Source organism: Eubalaena glacialis, chromosome 18 (genome assembly GCF_028564815.1).
Source record: "Eubalaena glacialis isolate mEubGla1 chromosome 18, mEubGla1.1.hap2.+ XY, whole genome shotgun sequence".
Taxonomy (NCBI): Eukaryota; Metazoa; Chordata; class Mammalia; order Artiodactyla; family Balaenidae; genus Eubalaena; species Eubalaena glacialis.
The window spans coordinates 19,735,395-19,752,079 of NC_083733.1; the positions used below are offsets into that span (position 1 = coordinate 19,735,395).

General features: G+C 44.0%; 1 protein-coding gene and 1 pseudogene across 3 annotated transcripts in view; both read right to left on the reverse strand.

The window, feature by feature from the left end:
* The window catches only part of CBFB (core-binding factor subunit beta), a 59,220-nt gene extending 51,604 nt beyond the window's left edge, over window positions 1-7,616 (reverse strand). Inside the window, exons 1-3 of one of the 3 annotated variants that reach the window (XM_061173417.1) lie at window positions 7,311-7,610; window positions 6,997-7,083; window positions 2,366-2,482 (exon numbers count right to left, since the gene is read on the reverse strand). In XM_061173417.1, the coding sequence (XP_061029400.1) occupies window positions 2,366-2,482; window positions 6,997-7,083; window positions 7,311-7,388 (282 nt within the window). In that variant the 5' untranslated portion in view covers window positions 7,389-7,610. Of the gene's footprint in view, window positions 1-2,365; window positions 2,483-6,996; window positions 7,084-7,310 lie in introns of all 3 variants that reach the window. The other 2 variants (XM_061173418.1, XM_061173419.1) reach the window with 2 other exon arrangements.
* Window positions 7,617-10,611: 2,995 nt separating this feature from the next.
* Window positions 10,612-10,997, reverse strand: LOC133078811 (large ribosomal subunit protein eL22-like; annotated as a pseudogene).
* Window positions 10,998-16,685: the final 5,688 nt, after the last annotated feature.

Below are 16,685 nucleotides of genomic sequence, written 5' to 3' on the forward strand. Positions count from 1 at the left end.
AATTATACCTAACTTGAAAGGCTTAACCACTCATCTTCTCAAAGCTGGGTTTGAATGGGAAGAGAACTAAGCTGCTTTAGGATGTAACAAGGTCAAGAGTATGTGGAAGAAGAGACACTGATTTTGGATCCAATATATGGAGCAGAGGCAAATAATTAACATTTAGGGAAATTCCTTCAATTTGCTTTGCTTCTAGTCCTATGGGCACAGAAATAAACGCTAATGGTTATCAGAAAGACATCATAAAAAAGGAGGAAGAGAAATAAGAGACCCTGTAGCCTGAGCTCTATGGATGAGAAAACACGGGTTATCTTTTCTCTAAATTCACTGGAGTACTTATTTATCCCAGTGGTATAGAGTGATATACTAGCAGGGTTTTTTTTTTTTTTTTCATTAACATGCTTTTTTTCCCCTAGATTCTATTGGCGTAGTACAAGTGTTGGTAAAATTATATTTGAGAAATATATCATCTATGCACAAACATTTACAGATTTCTGTCAGCATTACCATCCTTGGAACACAGCCACATTCATTTGTTTACGTATTGTCTATGGCTCCTTTCACACTGTAACAGCGAACCTGAGTAGTCGCAACAGAGAACATACGCCTGCAAAACTGAAAATGTTTACTCTCTGGCCCTTTACAGAAAAAAAATTATAAAACAAGTATTAAAATGTAAGTTTCTTGATTTCTTGCATCAGTTCTATCACTCTTCCTGATATATTTGAAAACAAAACCTCTAAATTCTAGAATAAGCCATCTAACGTTTTTGTTCTTGTTGATCATATAACTGAAAACATCTCAATAGCTTAAGTCCAAAGATAATGTGGTCTTGGACTTCCCTGGTGGCGCAGTGGTTAAGAATCCGCCTGCCAATGCAGGGGACACAGGTTGAAGTCCTGGTCGGGGAAGATTCCACATGCCGCAGAGCAACTAAGCCCATGCGCCACAACTACTGAGCCTATGCTCTAGGGCCCATGTGCCACAACTACTGAGCCCACGTGCCACAGCTACTGAAGCCCGTGTGCCTAGAGCCCGTGCTCGCAACAAGAGAAGCCACCGCAATGAGAAGCCCGCGCACCGCAACAAAGAGTAGCTCCCGCTCGCCACAACTAGAGAAAGCCCGTGCGCAGCAACGAAGACCCAACACAGCCAAACTCAATCAATCAATCAATCAATCAAATTTATTTTAAAAAATAATAAATAAATAAAATTAAAGAAAACAAAAAAAACCTCTTCATTGTATATATACAAAATAAGAAAATCCTTTTCGGAGGGGGGGTGGTGGTGGGATGAACTGGGAGATTGGGATTGACATATATACACTAGTATGTATAAAATAGATAACTAATAAGAACCTGCTGCATAAAAAATAAATAAAATAAAATTCAAAAATTCAATCAATCAATAAAAAGAAAATCCTTTTCCTAATACAGCCCAATACAAAAATTTTTTAAGTTCCTCAAAGGACTATTTAGATGTTCCTTATGTTTTGCAAATAAAGTGATAGGTTATACTATTCACGATGACCCTTAGGAAAGTAATTTAGCAAGTTAATAAAAACAGGTATAGAAATACACTGCAAAGGAAACAGGAGAAATACTGAGTACAAAATGAGGTCGAAAAATTTTCTTTCTTTAAATATTTTATTTCAAGAAGTCAATTTCCACATTAAAAGATGAACCAATCCAAGATATTATTCATTAACATTTCATCAAAATCATAAACACATTTAACTTAGATTTTAATATGGCTCTCAGCTTAAACATTTCCAACTACATTTTTCATATCTTCAACCTAAACTTCCAACATAATAATTTTAAGACATTTATTTGTTTCCCAGAAGCTTTTCCTCAAAACAGAAAAATTATTTCCAAGTTAACATCTTCACATTGTTTTTCTCAAAATTAAATTTGCTATATTAACAGAAGTAGAAAGCTACCCATGAACTATTTCCAAATATTATTAAATTTTAAGCCTACAGAGCCTCTTCCCATTTTTCTCTAAATTTCTTTTTTTTTTTACAACACTATAGTCACACACATTTTAGTAAAACAAAAAATTTCTTGTCAACACTTTAAAGGAATTAAGTTTCAAATGTTACATGTAAGAAAGCATACTACTCTCTTTAAGGGCTAGAATTTTCTATGGCAAATGATATAAACATGAAATTAGCAATAAAATTATATAAAAAATTTGATTTTTAAAAATTGTATTATATCTTTATAATACAGAATGAAAACAAATCTGATCATATGCCTGTATAATCAGACCTGTGATCTCTTTATTAAAATGTAAATCATCAGATAATCTCTAATAATAAAACAATCCACAGTATTTCAAATTGCAAAGAAATGTTTCCTACCTTGCCTGCTTCTCTTTCTAAGTCGACATACTCTCGGCTAGGTGTTTGTCGCTGTTCTCCCTGCCAGCTGGCCGGAAAAAACTGGAGAGACAGATTGGTTCCTGTGGCCACAAAAGCCTTTTAGAAAAATCAATACAAACAGGATCAGGAGCAGGACATTACATAAATTATGCAGGCAGTCATTTATTTTTACATCAGTTTCTGTCTTAAGCCAGGCAGCACCAAGATTACTTAAAAGTAAAAAAAACATGCACTCATCATTTTTCTTAAGTATTAAGTTACAAACATCTGATTCCATTTTGAGGACATTTGCCATTGGCTGCTTAAATATAAAATCAGACATGGAATCAATACTTTCTTTCAGGTCATTTTTTGCTGACGTTAGTATAGTGCACTGCTAATGTCTAACCAGAAGCCACCATCACTGTATTTAAAAACTTGTATTTTTAAATGTGAAAATCACTGAAGAGCTGAATATTTTGAATTTTAAAGCATACCACAATTTAAAGTTGTGTAAATGAGACATTTTAATTTTTCCTGATTTCTCTTGTTCAAAGAAACACTATGCTCCAAAACCCATGTTAAAAACGCACTTGGAGATGACTGGAAGTGAAAGTATCTCCACAATATATCACATTGGGAGGAGCTCATTATCATGAATAAACTAACCAAATATCACTTCAAATGCTTTTTAATAACCAAAATTTATAAGATGAAGACAATATCCTCCATTATGGTTTTTAGCAGAATTCTCTCTCAGAGACAAAAATTCTAGTTTCAGGAAAGGCTCAGCTTAAAAAATACAGACCTTTTCATCCCCATAGGTGTCTATTTCATCCAGTTTCCCAAATTCCAGTTACTTGCACAGTGAATACAAATAAATGTTAATTAATACCTTCCTACTGAAAAAAAAAAATGCACCTGGGACTGTCTCTCCTCTGATAAACCATACACTAGCATGTGATGTGACTACTTCTCATCTCTCTAAAACCTTGGATGATTAAAAAAATATGCATTTTCTAAAATCTGACTTTAGGAGAAATGATTCTGACAATAACAAAAGAGTATTCATCTAATATTTATAAAAGATTTGGATGGCACAGCTCAACAGACAGACAATCTAAAACCACTTCAATAAAATGTCATTCTGTGTAGCCCCTGAGCAATTTACTCTGTATTTCTCCCAAGTAAAAAATGGAAATAACAATGTCCCTCTTCCCCAGAGAAAATATGAAAGAAATAAGTAAAAAGCATTTGAAAAAAAATTTTTCTCATCATCTAAATGTAAACTCTTCTTTGTTGAAATCAGAGAACTTTTTGTTTGTTTTATTTTACTAACTAAAGTTCTTAGGCATAATTTGTTTCCAAGCATAGTCTTCATCTGAAAGCAAGGGGTTCACATTTTTGGGCAATTTGTTTAAAGCATTAGTTGATTCAGCTATCTGCTAGTTCCCCTGATGATTAAGGGCTTAAATTCTTTAGAGATAAAAATTACAGTACTTCCTATATCTATGACTGGCACTAGTAGGTACAACTGTCAACCTAACTGCTAAATCTCTATAGACATCTTTAATGGCATTTCCCTAATCACTGGGATACCTTTTCTTGTGGTAAATATTTTTATATGAATAGAGACTGAACAAACATCAATATTACAATATTAATCTTAAAAAAAAAATTTGCCCACTATTAGCATAAGTTTAAAAAAACAACCATTGAACTGAAATGAACTAATAATAGTTCAAATGAAAACAGACACTAGGTGGCAAACTGCCTAGGCTGTGTGACCTGAGGCAAATTACTTAACTCTGAACCTCAGTTTCCAGTATTTGTAAAGTGCTTAGAACAGTACCAAGTAAATGCTACATGTATTTGCTAAATACAATGAGAAGTAATTCTGAGCTGAAGAAAACAGCCAACTTTTTCAGTCTCAGATAATGAAATTCTCAGGGCAGATAAGAGATTCTGCCCTCTGTCAAAATCCCATAGCCATGTTTCTTCAGTATTCACCTAGTAACAAATCCTCCTGCCACCAGTGTACCCCAAACCAGCTCTGTGTTAGGTGAAGACATTCTGCAGCTCTTATTACCTCACCTCCTGCCTGAAGGCCAACCTCAGAAGAGATTTCCTGCTTCATCACTTCATGTCCATTATCTCATCAACATCCCTCTCCGAGACAGGAGAAGTGGTAAAAACAGATCACTCTAAAATACCATTTCCCAAATTTATTTGACCACAGAACTCTTTTTTTTTTTTTTTACTGGAACACCTACACATACATAGGAGTTGGGAAAATTCTGTTTGAAAACATAAAGATGTCACACTGGTAAAAGTGTCTGTATGGAGGATTTCTAGAATGTCCTGACTATATTTTATAGGTTTCATTAAACTGTAAAATAGCACACCTGTGCCAGTCCAACATACCTTTTATTCTCCCATCTTCAGGATTAAAAATACATAGTTTTTACTGCTTTCACAGTAGAGTCACCATACCTCTCATAAGTATTTTTTTCTTTTATTTATCATTAGTGTTGAAGATATCTCTAACACTCCTACTACAAGAGCTTATATAAGGAATAAATCAGATTTTACCAAATAAATTCTACCCCTCACCCATAATCACTTTTATTTCATGCTATGATATGGAGTCTGGATAAGTTTTATAACTAAGAAGAGATGAGCATCACAGCCTTACACTGTTTCGCATCTAAATACAAAATAAATCCTTCATTAACCTCACTGATAAATTAAGGAGATGTTCATAATAAAAAGAATAAAAGAGAGGGGGGAAAGTGTTGGATATAGTTTTGGGAACTATGTGTATTTTTATCATACATGGCTGCTGTCAAAATAGAAGCAAAAAAATGCCTTTTCCACACCTATTTTCCACCACCAAATAAGTAAAAGCCACAGCCTGTTTAAGTCATAAGATAAATTTTGGGCATTAAATGAAGTAACCTCTAAACTCAAATAATCAAGTACTTATGATGCAAAAGACACTGTGCAAAACCCATACAGAGGGGGCATACACGGAATTAATGTGGTCTCCATCCTCTAGAAGCTAAAAATCTCTCAATTTAAATATAGCTAACATTGAATTAAAGGGGGGGAAACTAGAAAGAGAGGGAAATGTGAAATTCCTTCCAAATACAAAGTTACTTCCAAAACATCCATGGGTTGGGTATACCATCCACCTATTCCAAAAGGAAATCCAGACAAAGGATGATATAATCACTGAGCCAACTAATGAATGATTCTTCTACCACTCAGTGCCAAAACCAGAAAGTATTTGTCCTATACATTTGAATCATATAACTATTACAAACACTCAAAAAAGTGGGCTAAAATCTAGACATTTTCTTTTATAATGTGCAATAATGACCAAATATTCTAGAGTTCCTAATAAATTTGGCCAGTATCTTCTCATGATCTGTAATACAATTCTAAAAAGCCTTCATTTTAAGCATCAAAATATTTTTTAAAAATAAACGATTTCAGTGATGAAAAGGGACAATTTTATGATATGTGAATTATGTCTCAATACCAATAAATAGATTCTCTACTGTACAAGGAATGGGAGAAGCAAATGTTTCAATATGTCTTCCTATTGTTAACCTAAATTCAAACTGCTCCCGTACCTTCAAGTGTGTGCAGATGCAATGGTCCAAGTCATGGAGCAGATAATCAGATTCCATTATATAGTACTTCAACTTTTTTTAAAATTAATAATCAACCTCTTCTCTTTAGTTTTTTCCTATGCATTTTTTGGCTTCATCATTCTCTCTTCATTGGCACCTCCAGTAGAACAAACCAAAAGGAGATGAGGGGAACTAGCACACTTGAATTTTTTTCAACATGAGGTTTCATGGAGGTAAGGCACCAAATCCACCACCTAAAACAGGGCCTCGGATCAACAGTGGGTTTTGCAAATCCATGCAATTCTTAAGTAACTTCAGGCCTAAACGGGATATGTTTTTTAGGTTTGGGGAAAAAACAAAAACAAAAAAACACCAAATGGTTTCTTTCTGATTCTCCTGAAGCTTAACATTCTAAGAAAAGAAGATGGCACGTTCCTGAGGGCTTTTTTCCCCCCTTTATTAGGACAACAGATAACTGGATTTACTCTCAGATTTATTCTCAGCTATACTGAAAATAAGACAGTTTCACATACAGGTTTACGAAAAATCTAGCGTCTAAGAGACAAACTATCGCCCAAGAATCAGAACCTTGAACGAAGCCCAATTTTTTCCGTACGGGTGTTTTCTTCCTACTAAAAACCGACCCTTTCTTTAATCAGTGTTACAGCCTATACAACGACCTTTCCTTGTTTAGTTGGCCTCCGGTTTGAGTTCCACTCGCGGCAAAGTGTTTGCCGAGTCGTGTCTGGGAAACATAATCCACCCGCCGAGAACCACAGGGAAGCGTCCCCCCGCGAGGACGCGGCCCGCCAGTGTCTGGTTTCGCATTTTGAATCCCGAGTAGGAAGTGAGACGGCGCCCGCTCAGTTCCGGGAGCCGCGGCGTCCGCGGCGCCGTCCGGAACCGGCCTGGGCCGCGGCGGCCCCGGCGCAACAAGTGACCCGCGCGCGGCTCGCTCCCCCGTGCCCCCGGCCCCCTGCCCCGCCGACTTACGATTTCCGAGCGGCCGTCGCGGCAGGCGTTCTGGAAGCGCGCCTGGCGCTCCTCGTGGGGCCGGTCCCTGAAGCCCGTGTACTTAATCTGCAAGGCAGAGACGGCCCGAAATCAGAAGCCAAATCCGCGATGCCGCCCGCCCCGCGCGGCACCGATAAGGGCAACCAGAGTCTGAGGGCAGATGGTTGCCCGGGCGAGACTGCCCCTCCGCAGACGCGCCGGCGCGGGTTCCCGGGAGCCGCGCCGCCCAAACTTTTCTCCGCCCGGGCCCGCTCGGGGCGCGCCGCGGCCTCCCCGCCGCCCGCCTGCCTCACCTCACATTCGCGGCTCAGCTTCCTGAAGAACTCCTCGTTCTCGAACTTGCTTCTCTGGTCGGGCACGACGCGCGGCATCTTCCCGCCCTGAGGCTGCGCCGGCCGGCCGGGCTCCGGGCTTCCGCGGGCACCCGCTGGCCGGCTCTGCGCTGACCGACTGACCGCGCACCCGCGGCGCCCTGACTCTCGCTTCTCTTTGTTTCAGGCGCCCGCCCGCGTGGGCTCCCGCGCCGGGAGTCTGAGGTGCCGCCGCCCGCTCGAGCCCAGCCCACGCCGCCGCCGCCGCCGCCGCCGCCGCCACAGCCGTTGCCTACCGCCCGCGCGGACCCAGCACTCGCCGCCTCCGGCCGCCGCCGCCGCCGCCGCCGCGCCGCCACTTCCTCTCACCGCCCACCTCGCTAGCCCGCCCGCCCCGCCCCCGTCGGCCCCACCCCTCCTCCTCGCGCGCCCGCCCGCCCCAAACTCCAGCAAACAAAACGCACCATTCACAACTCCGCGCCGCGCATGCGCTGCCCGTCCGCCCTCGGTGCCGCTGTGCTGCAGCGAAGCGGAGCTCCTCCCGCGGCGCGGCCCTCTTCCCCTGGACCGCCCGCGGGCCACTTGGTGTGGAATCGTCCAGTGGGGATCTGCCCGGTTTTTGGAGACAGGGAGCGGCCCGTGCGGGTTCTTCCTTTCCACTGGAACTTTTGGGCTCCACAGCAGCGCGGAGTAACCCCAAACTGTCACGTGAACGCGAGGAAACTTAAGTCCTTGGAGACTTTGCGTCCGAGAACCGACCGGGAGGGGTGTAGGCTGTGCACATCAAAGACTAAAGATGGAACGAGACCAAAGAATCCATCTGAATCCGCATCATGGTGGAAAGGTCGGAGCTGTTGGAGTCAGAAGGACCTCAAATGGGATCTCACTCAACTCCCCTGCCTGCTGGCTGAGGCCCTTAGATAGGCAATGGACCGCGCTAAGCCTCAGTTTGCTTTTTTCCAAAATGCAGACACTCACAAGCGCGCAGTGATAGCATGAGAGCCTTTATGTAATTCTAGCACATAATGAGCACTCAATAAATTTAAGTTTCTAAAGAACAAGCTGACTTATATAACCCAATACCAGTTCATATATTTACACAAATGTGCAAATTCTAAAAAACAAGATCCACAAGTTCTAGGGAAGTCATTTAGCCCAAGCTGGAGAGAGCCTGATATGGGATTTATGGCAGAGCTTGACTCAAAGTTGGTCTTCAATAAATTCTGATTCTTAGAATCTCAGCTTGTCAAAAACTCAGTCCAAGTATGGCAAATAGGTGCCAACTCTGATTGACAGTAGCTGGCCTTATTGCAAAGGATTGTGAGGCTACACTTAAGCTCACAGGAATTAGTGCCAAGGGCAGTTGGCAATGTCTGCCTGAATGCAGGATTTGGCAGACTTTCCCACCCCTTTCTAGTCCAATCCAATCTCGTTTTTACGGATATGGAACTGAGCTAGGGTGATGGAGTATCCCGGTTTTAGCAGTGGAAGTCCCATGTCCCAGGAAACCACTCAGTCCCTGGCAAACTGGATTGGTTGTTCACCCTGAGGTCCAGTTAGTGACTGATTGCTCAAGGTCAGGGAGACAGTTTTCAGCAAAATCAAACCTGTAGGCTGGTGGTTTTCACAAACACACTCTTTCTGAATAGCAAACATAGAATCAACTCCTTCTAAGGGCATTCTCCCTGGCCTACACCTAGCCAGTGTGAATGTATGTCTGTACACAAACAGAAAGGGTATACGTAGATATGGATGTCACCAACCACTGTTGTTGGGCCTCCAGCTATCCCAGAATCTTTCCCTCAGTTGTCTTTCAATTGCAAGTGACTGAAAACCAATTCAAAAAAACTTAAAGCTAAAAAGTTGTCAGTTTTACTTTAAGTAAACAAATCACAGAGAGGGACTCTTCGTTTCTCCATTGCTTCTCACTGCTAATTCTCTCAGCCTCTCTTCGATGGCATTCATTTCCTGACAAAGGATGGGAGCAGCCACTTCTCCATCTCCAAAGTCTCCATCTCCCAGATTGGCCCAGTCTGGGTCTCATACTCTCCCCTCTGCCAAAATCACCATTTCCAGGCAGATGTGATGACACTGGCCAACTTATGTCACATGCTCTCCCATCGCGGATTGGGGGCCTGAGATTGGCAGCTTCAGAGAGAAGCTGATGGTTGAAAGAAGGGAAGAGCAGTTTTCCCAAAAGGAGGGAGTGAGAGTAGTACATGGTGGGCCCACTGAACAGTTTGTATCAGCTACACCTGGCAAAAGGTGCCATTTTAGTTTCACTGCCTAAAGATTCTGGTGAAACTGAAGGGGGAAACTTCACATCAGCACAAAGTGTGGATACAACCAGCCTTAAAACATCTGCACTTTATGTTGGGAGGTAAGTGAGGCAGCCTCTACCCCAAGTTACCAAGGCAGAACTAAGTCACTCACAAGGAGTAGAAGTTCTCATCCATCTGCTGCTTCTCCCTTAAGTCTTTCCAGTTCAACTAAGAAGACCTTTGGGCACGAGGACAACACAGCCATTGTTTAAATGAGAGGAAGATGATGAGTTTGCTCTCAGTCAATATGGACTGTGGTCTGGGGAACAGAGTTTCTGCTGTTGACTTCTATAGCAGGAAAAAAGGATATCCCATGTGATGCCATGCAACACCACCACATTCTGTTTAGGTAGACATTTGTGTAAAACCTTTCATTTCTGTCTCCAAAAGATGATTCACAGGGAAGCACTCTTACTCCACCGTGGGTCCAGGTAGGGCTCACGGACCTGCAGCTGACCTTGGTGTTTGGATTCCAGCAATAATTGTTTCTGGGGCTTCCCTGGTGGCGCAGTGGTTAAGAAACCGCCTGCCAATGCAGGGCACACGGGTTCGAGCCCTGGGCCGGGAAGATCCCACATGCCATGGAGCAACTAAGCCCATGCACCACAACTACTGAGCCTGCAAGCCACAACTACTGAGCCCATGTGCCACAACTACTGAAGCCCATGCACTTAGAGTCCATGCTCCGCAACAAGAGAAGCCACCACAATGAGAAGCCCGCGCCCTGCAACGAAGAGTAGCCCCCACTCGCCGCAACAAGAGAAAAGCCCGTGTGCAGCAACAAAGACCCAATGCAGCCAAAAAAAAAAAAAAAATTGTTTCTGCCTTGGGAAATGTGGAATAAATAAAAGTTGAAATCTCACTAGAGTGGCCTAGATGCTCAGACAGACATGAACTTCTTGTTGTTGTTGTTCCCAAGCTTTATTCAAGAACTCATACAAAATATTCCAGATAGTTGAATTTTAATCCTCATCTTCCTCCTCTTCTTCATCTCGATTAATCTGGAAGAAACGCAGTTCGTAACTCTCTTTGCTGTTAGCAACTACGCATAACCAATCATGTAGATTATTCTTCTTCAAATATTTTCCGGTGAGATATTTCAAATACCTTTCGGGAGAAGGCACCTCAGACGTTACAGTGATCCTGCTCTTGCTTCTTTTGATTGTTACAGCCCCTCCACCAAGAGTCCCAGCTTTTCCATTCACTTTGATTCTCTCCTAAAGAAACTGCTCAAAATTGGCAGCATCCATGATTCCATCTTTTACAGGGTGGATGCAGTCAATGGTAAGCTTCAGCACTAGCTTCTTTTTTTGCCCCCCTTCGCCACAGGCTTTTTCACAGGGGCCATGGCAGCAGCAGAGGCAGAAAGCCCCCACGAACTTTTTTGACAGGGAAAAGGTCATGGTCAAGACAAATCCCTTCCAGGCTCAAGGGGGCAGGACTAGGAGCAGTGGGAGTTCAGAGCAGGACAGAGAACTCTAAGTGTCAGCCTCCCGGGGGTGGGGAATGACGTCCTGAAGGAAAGGGATGGGAAAGTCTGCCAGGCGGACCCAGAACAGCAGCGCCACAGACAGCCTTTGGCAACTCCAGGCCACAGGGTAACCCACACTCGCCATTGTCTGGCGTCCAACCGGCCAGGATGACCGGGAAACGAGCCGCAGGCTGAAGGAGGCCATCTCCTCGACTGACCTCTGTATGCCTTTTTTGGTGGTTGTTAATTTTTTTTCACTTATTTTAAAAACTGGATTAAAGGAAATTAATAAAGGAAAATTTCACCTACATCAGGTATATTTAGCTCTGTGCTTCTGTCCAGATGGGTATGGATTGGTCCAGGCACCACCCAGTGAAGGAGTTTGCTAAGAGCCAGCTCTAGTAGGGCCCACAGATGGAAGCCTGAGGGTGTCTGTTCATTGCCTAGAAACACCCTCGCAACCCCACAAACCTGGCTGAATTCTCTGAAGCCCTGCTGCTTGGAGCCTTCCTTTCCTAAGGATTCCGTCAGCCCAGGGCCTCCTCTCTCCTACTTTCCCAGTGGGCAGCTGCTCCCACTGGTCTTGAATGGGTGGGCAGAGAAAGCACGATACCCCTGAGTAGGGTATTGAGGGAACCCTTAACTGTCTGGCCCGACTGTGAAGCTCTGAACTGGGTGCTTTTATGCCCCTTATGTCAGTTAATTCCCACAACCACCTTCTAAGACAGGCCTCCTTGTCCCTGTCTGACAGATAAGGAAATAGAGGCTCTGAAAAGGTAAATAAGTGACCCCACAGGACATGGACAAGACCCTGACCCATGAGAGATAATGAAATGGCTAAGCCTTTGGGGTGTATCCTCTTTGTCCACTCCTCACCATAACCCTGCAAGTTTGTTGTTATTGACCCTATTCTACAGATGAGGAAACTGGGGTTCAGAGGGGCTGGTGCCCTTAACCATTCCATTCCAAGGCCTCTACCGGAAGAGATGCCAAAAGTCCTGCTTGTCTCCTTAACTGAACTGCGAGCTTGTGGAGAGCTGTGGCTGGGGTCATTCCTCCTGAAGCACCCTACCATGCTCCCAAAGGGGCCCCAACGGGTTGAATGAAGGGGTCCTACTGTGGGCCTTGAGGCAGGATGTGGCTTTTGCCCTTGATGGCTACACATTCCTGCCCCCTGAGCCCAACTGTTTGTCCCTCCTTGGCTTGGAAGGTCAAGGCCTAGACATCCTGCCTCCCAGGTCCAGCAGAAAGGATGGCTTTATACAGATCTGGTGTTAGCTGCCACCCACATCTGCCTCTCCTCAAAGTGAGGGTGAAGTCCTTCCAGGTCCCTGAGCCACTGGTGCACTATTTTCTGAAGAAACAGTTTCCCGTCAGTTAGTGAGGAAATAGTGTACCATCTTGAAACTGAAATAGGATCTGGAGCCACAAATGAATGTTGAGGGGGGTGGGAGAGAAGGAGAATTAGGGGCTGGCACAGAGCCACTAAAGCCTGGCTCTCCCCAGCTTCTAGTTTTTGGATGGAGATGAGCTTAAGTCCAGGATGAGGGTATCATCTGCCTAAATGAGGCAGTTTCCTGAGCCCTAAATAATTTTTTGGAGATATAATTTACATACCATACAATTCACCCTTAGGCCCTTAAGAATTTCCCCTCCAGGAGGTTTTCCCGCTTCTTAACTGCCCTGCCACACTCCCTCCATCAGCTCAGCCATCCCAGAGGGAGAGGAAAGCAGAGAGGAGCAAGTTTCCCCAGAATAGCATTTCTTCAGTGTTGAGATCAATAAACGCGTTTGCTTAAAAGGAACCAGATGATTTCATCCTTGTAATTACAAGTTTGACGTTTGCAAATCTTGCCCAGGCTCCAAATGAGCCTCTTTGTCATGGGAGGTGGAGAAGTTTGTCTGGATGGCTGGGGATGGGGACTGAACCTGGTGTGGTGGGAAGAGGGCCAGGCTGGTGTCAGGAGGCCTGGCTGACCATCTGCGAGGGCTGCTGGACTGCTCCCCTTCCCCTCCCCTACTCTCCAAGTTTCTGGAGGGTGATGGGAAACAGACTACACTAGGGAACTGGAGAATGCGGCGCTCTAACCACACCGCCCTCCTGCTTAAACCCCTCCCCCAAGTCTCCGGTTTGCCTATGGCTGAGAGGCAAAGTCCCTCAGCCCAGCGTTCATGATCCCCTGACAGTCATTACTTTCCTTCCCAATCCCATCTCCCATCATTTCTCTCCATGGCACCCTGTAATCCAGCCACACTGGCCTGCCTGCGTTTCCCACATGCCTCCGTGCCTTTGCTCTAACTGTTCCCTCTACCGAGCATGACTTCCTCCCTTTTCTCTGCTGGGAAAACTCATACTTTTTCTTTAAATATGAGTTCAGGGGCCTTTGATTGTCCTCTGCAGAGTGACTGCACCACAGTGTCACCTCATTCTCTCCGTTGTGTCCATTCAATATGCCAGGGAGATGGTCAGCACACATAGGACACAGCAGTACCCTGGGTTCTGGAAGGAGTTGGCTCCCCACTAATTTGTGTTTATTTTACTTCTGTGCAGGCTTCATATGAGTGTCTCTCACTCCACCCTTACGTTTCGTTTTAATTATTTAAAACTTGTGTGTATTTATTGTAGAAAATTTAGGAAATATAGGAAAAGAAGAGAGTCCACCACTTCAAAACAATCATTGCTAACATTTCAGTATATTTTCTTTGGCCTCTTTCTATCCACACTTCTTCACCCAGTTATGACATTCTATATGTACAGTTTTGAATGTTCCATTATGACCTAACCTTATGGCATAAGTATTTTCCCACGTAATCATATAAAACTCCTAATGGCATCTTGGCTGATCCCCTATTGTCGGACATTTATTTAGGTTGTTTCCCATTATTCACTGTTATAAAATAAGGCTTCTGTGAACATCGTGGTGCTTAAGGCTTTTTCTTAAAAGTTTTGGATAGTGTTTTTAGGGTCAATTTCCAGAAATAGATCCACTATGTCAAAAGACACAGGCATTTTAAGGTTCCTGATACCTGTAGCCAAATTTCTCTTTGGCACTGCCTCTTCTCTCTTCCTGAGTCTTAAAAATCTGGTCCCTCCTCCCTCCATTTCTCTTCTCACTATCTCAGACACAGGAAATGCTAACCAAGAATAAACCAAGACCTGCAGAGAGAGATCAATGGATCAATAAAGCAGGTTGAATAATTCAACACTCACTTCTGGCTCATTCATCAACTCTTGAGTCCAAATGCATCCTCTTTTACCATCTCTCCTTTTGTCTCTCTGCTGATACCTTGACACCTTGCCCTGTTCTTGGATTCTTTCCCAAATTTGTCAAACTCTAAACCATCCTTGCAGGCAGGGTTTCCCATCATGCTGTAACATTGCCTTATAAATAGGCAGATAGAATTACTAGCCCACGGCCACCTCACCGGCCTGCCTTCCCTCTAGGAACATGAGGAATAATTAATAAAGCAGACAATAGCCCTCTTCCTCTAGATGACACTTCTGAGTGAATGGTCAAGGAGTTCAGCTTCAGACTGTTCCAGCCCTGCCTAACTTCCTCTGTTTAGCTTGCTTCTTTCCCCTTCTCGGCCAAGCAAATTCATACTCCTTCATTAAATGTGGGTTCAGAGGCCTCTGAGAAATCTTTCTCAACTGTGCTGGGCAGAATGACTGCCCCATAGCATCCCCTCACCAATGCCTGCCCTGGAGACTAAATGCAACCTCCTCAAAGACACCTCACAGTCTTGGTAGCTTTCCCAGCCCCACCTTATGCTAACTTCATCTTGCTCCCTCCTGCCCAAGGGGAGCTCCCAGCATGCCTTGCAGCTTGAGTAGTGTTGGTGATTAACATGGACACAGAGATGCACCACCCAGATCCCTCTTCAGTGAAGGACTTGTTACCCCAGCAGCTGGGATGCTCTTATCCCTCTCAGGGATTTCCTGAGCTGCAGAGAGCTACCTGCAGGTCACTCTTCCTTCCTGGGCAGCTCACATCCAATGACTGATCAAGATGGGATTGTAAAGGCCCAGCAGGGCAATGCTGATGGGTCATAATAGCTCTAAAGCTCCCCGTGGAGTCAGCTGAAGCTGTTGTTGGACCTGCAGTGGAGCTTGGCTTCTCCCTCCACCCATTTCTGCTTCCTTCCTCTCCCATCAACAGGTTCTGATCCCAAGGGCACTCCTTAAAAAACAGCCTGTGGCAATTCCCTCGTGGCGCAGTGGTTAAAAATCTGCCTTCCAATGCAGGGGACACAGGTTTGAGCCCTGATCCGGGAAGATCCCACGTGCTGTGGAGCAACAAAGCCTGTGCGCCACAACTACTGCACTCTAGAGCCCACGAGCCACAACTACTGAGCCCGTGTGCCACAACTACTGAAGCCCGCACGCCTAGAGCCCGTGCTCCGCAACAAGAGAAGCCACCACAATGAGAAGACCACGCACCGCAATGAAGAGTAGCCCCCGCTTGCCACTAGAAAAAGCCCACGTGCAGCAACGAAGACCCAATGCAGCCCCCAAAAATAAATAATAAATAAATTTATTTTAAAAAAACAAAACAAAAAACGGCCTGAAGGTAAAGCTTCTTAGAGAGCCCAGCAGTGACAAAGAGTGATTCCCAAGCAAGCTTCACTCAGTGCCATATCCCTTACTTTACCTGGGCCTGTCCTGAGCTAGATCCTGCCCAATGAGATGCTGTGGGTAAGCCTTTATAAATATGTTTCAATGTCTTAAGTTTTATTTTTAAAAGCGTTAAAAAACTGTTTTGGAAGAGATATGAGCCATTTGGGGACAACAATGGTTGTCTGGTATGAGCTGAGATTCCTCCTTTGTATAACATGCACCCTACATAACATTTGCTTTAGTACAAGCAATTTTCCAAACACTTTCTCACTGGACTCTCCCAAGGTAAGGAGAGAAGGAATGACTGTCCTATTTTGTAGCTCAGAAAATTGAGACTCAGAACAAGTGATTGATTCTTTTAAGGGCATGTGGCCAGGTAGCTCCAGAGATCCCAGGAGAGCAAAGGAGTCCTGAAGTTGAAAAAATTCAGTCCTTTCAATCTTTATCAGAGCAACCTGATGTCAGAGAGCTTTAGTGACTTGCCTGAGAACCCAGAGCTAGCTGGTTCCTCAGATTTCTAGTCAAAAAATTGAGGACAGAGACATCTACTTATACCTGTCAGGATTGTTTTGGCTTCAAGTGACAAAAACCCAATTAAAACTAACTTCCACAAAAAAAGGGAATGTATCAGCTCATTTAATTGAAAATTCTTGGTTCAGGCATGGCTGGATCCAGGTGTTCAAGCACTGAAACCAGAAATCTGTCTCTGTCTCTTTCTCTGTCTCTGTCTGTCTGTCTGTCTCTCTCTCTCTCGGTCTCTTTGTTCTGTTTTAGCTTCATTCACATGCTGACTCACCTTCAAGAGGTAAGGACTACTCTTTCCTGATATTCCCACAAAAATCTTGGGATTGACTTTAATAGGCCAAATTTGGGTTACGTGCTCATCCCTGAAGTGCGGACACTGTGAATCTCTGTGGACAGGGTGATGTCATAGGAAAAGGAAAGGA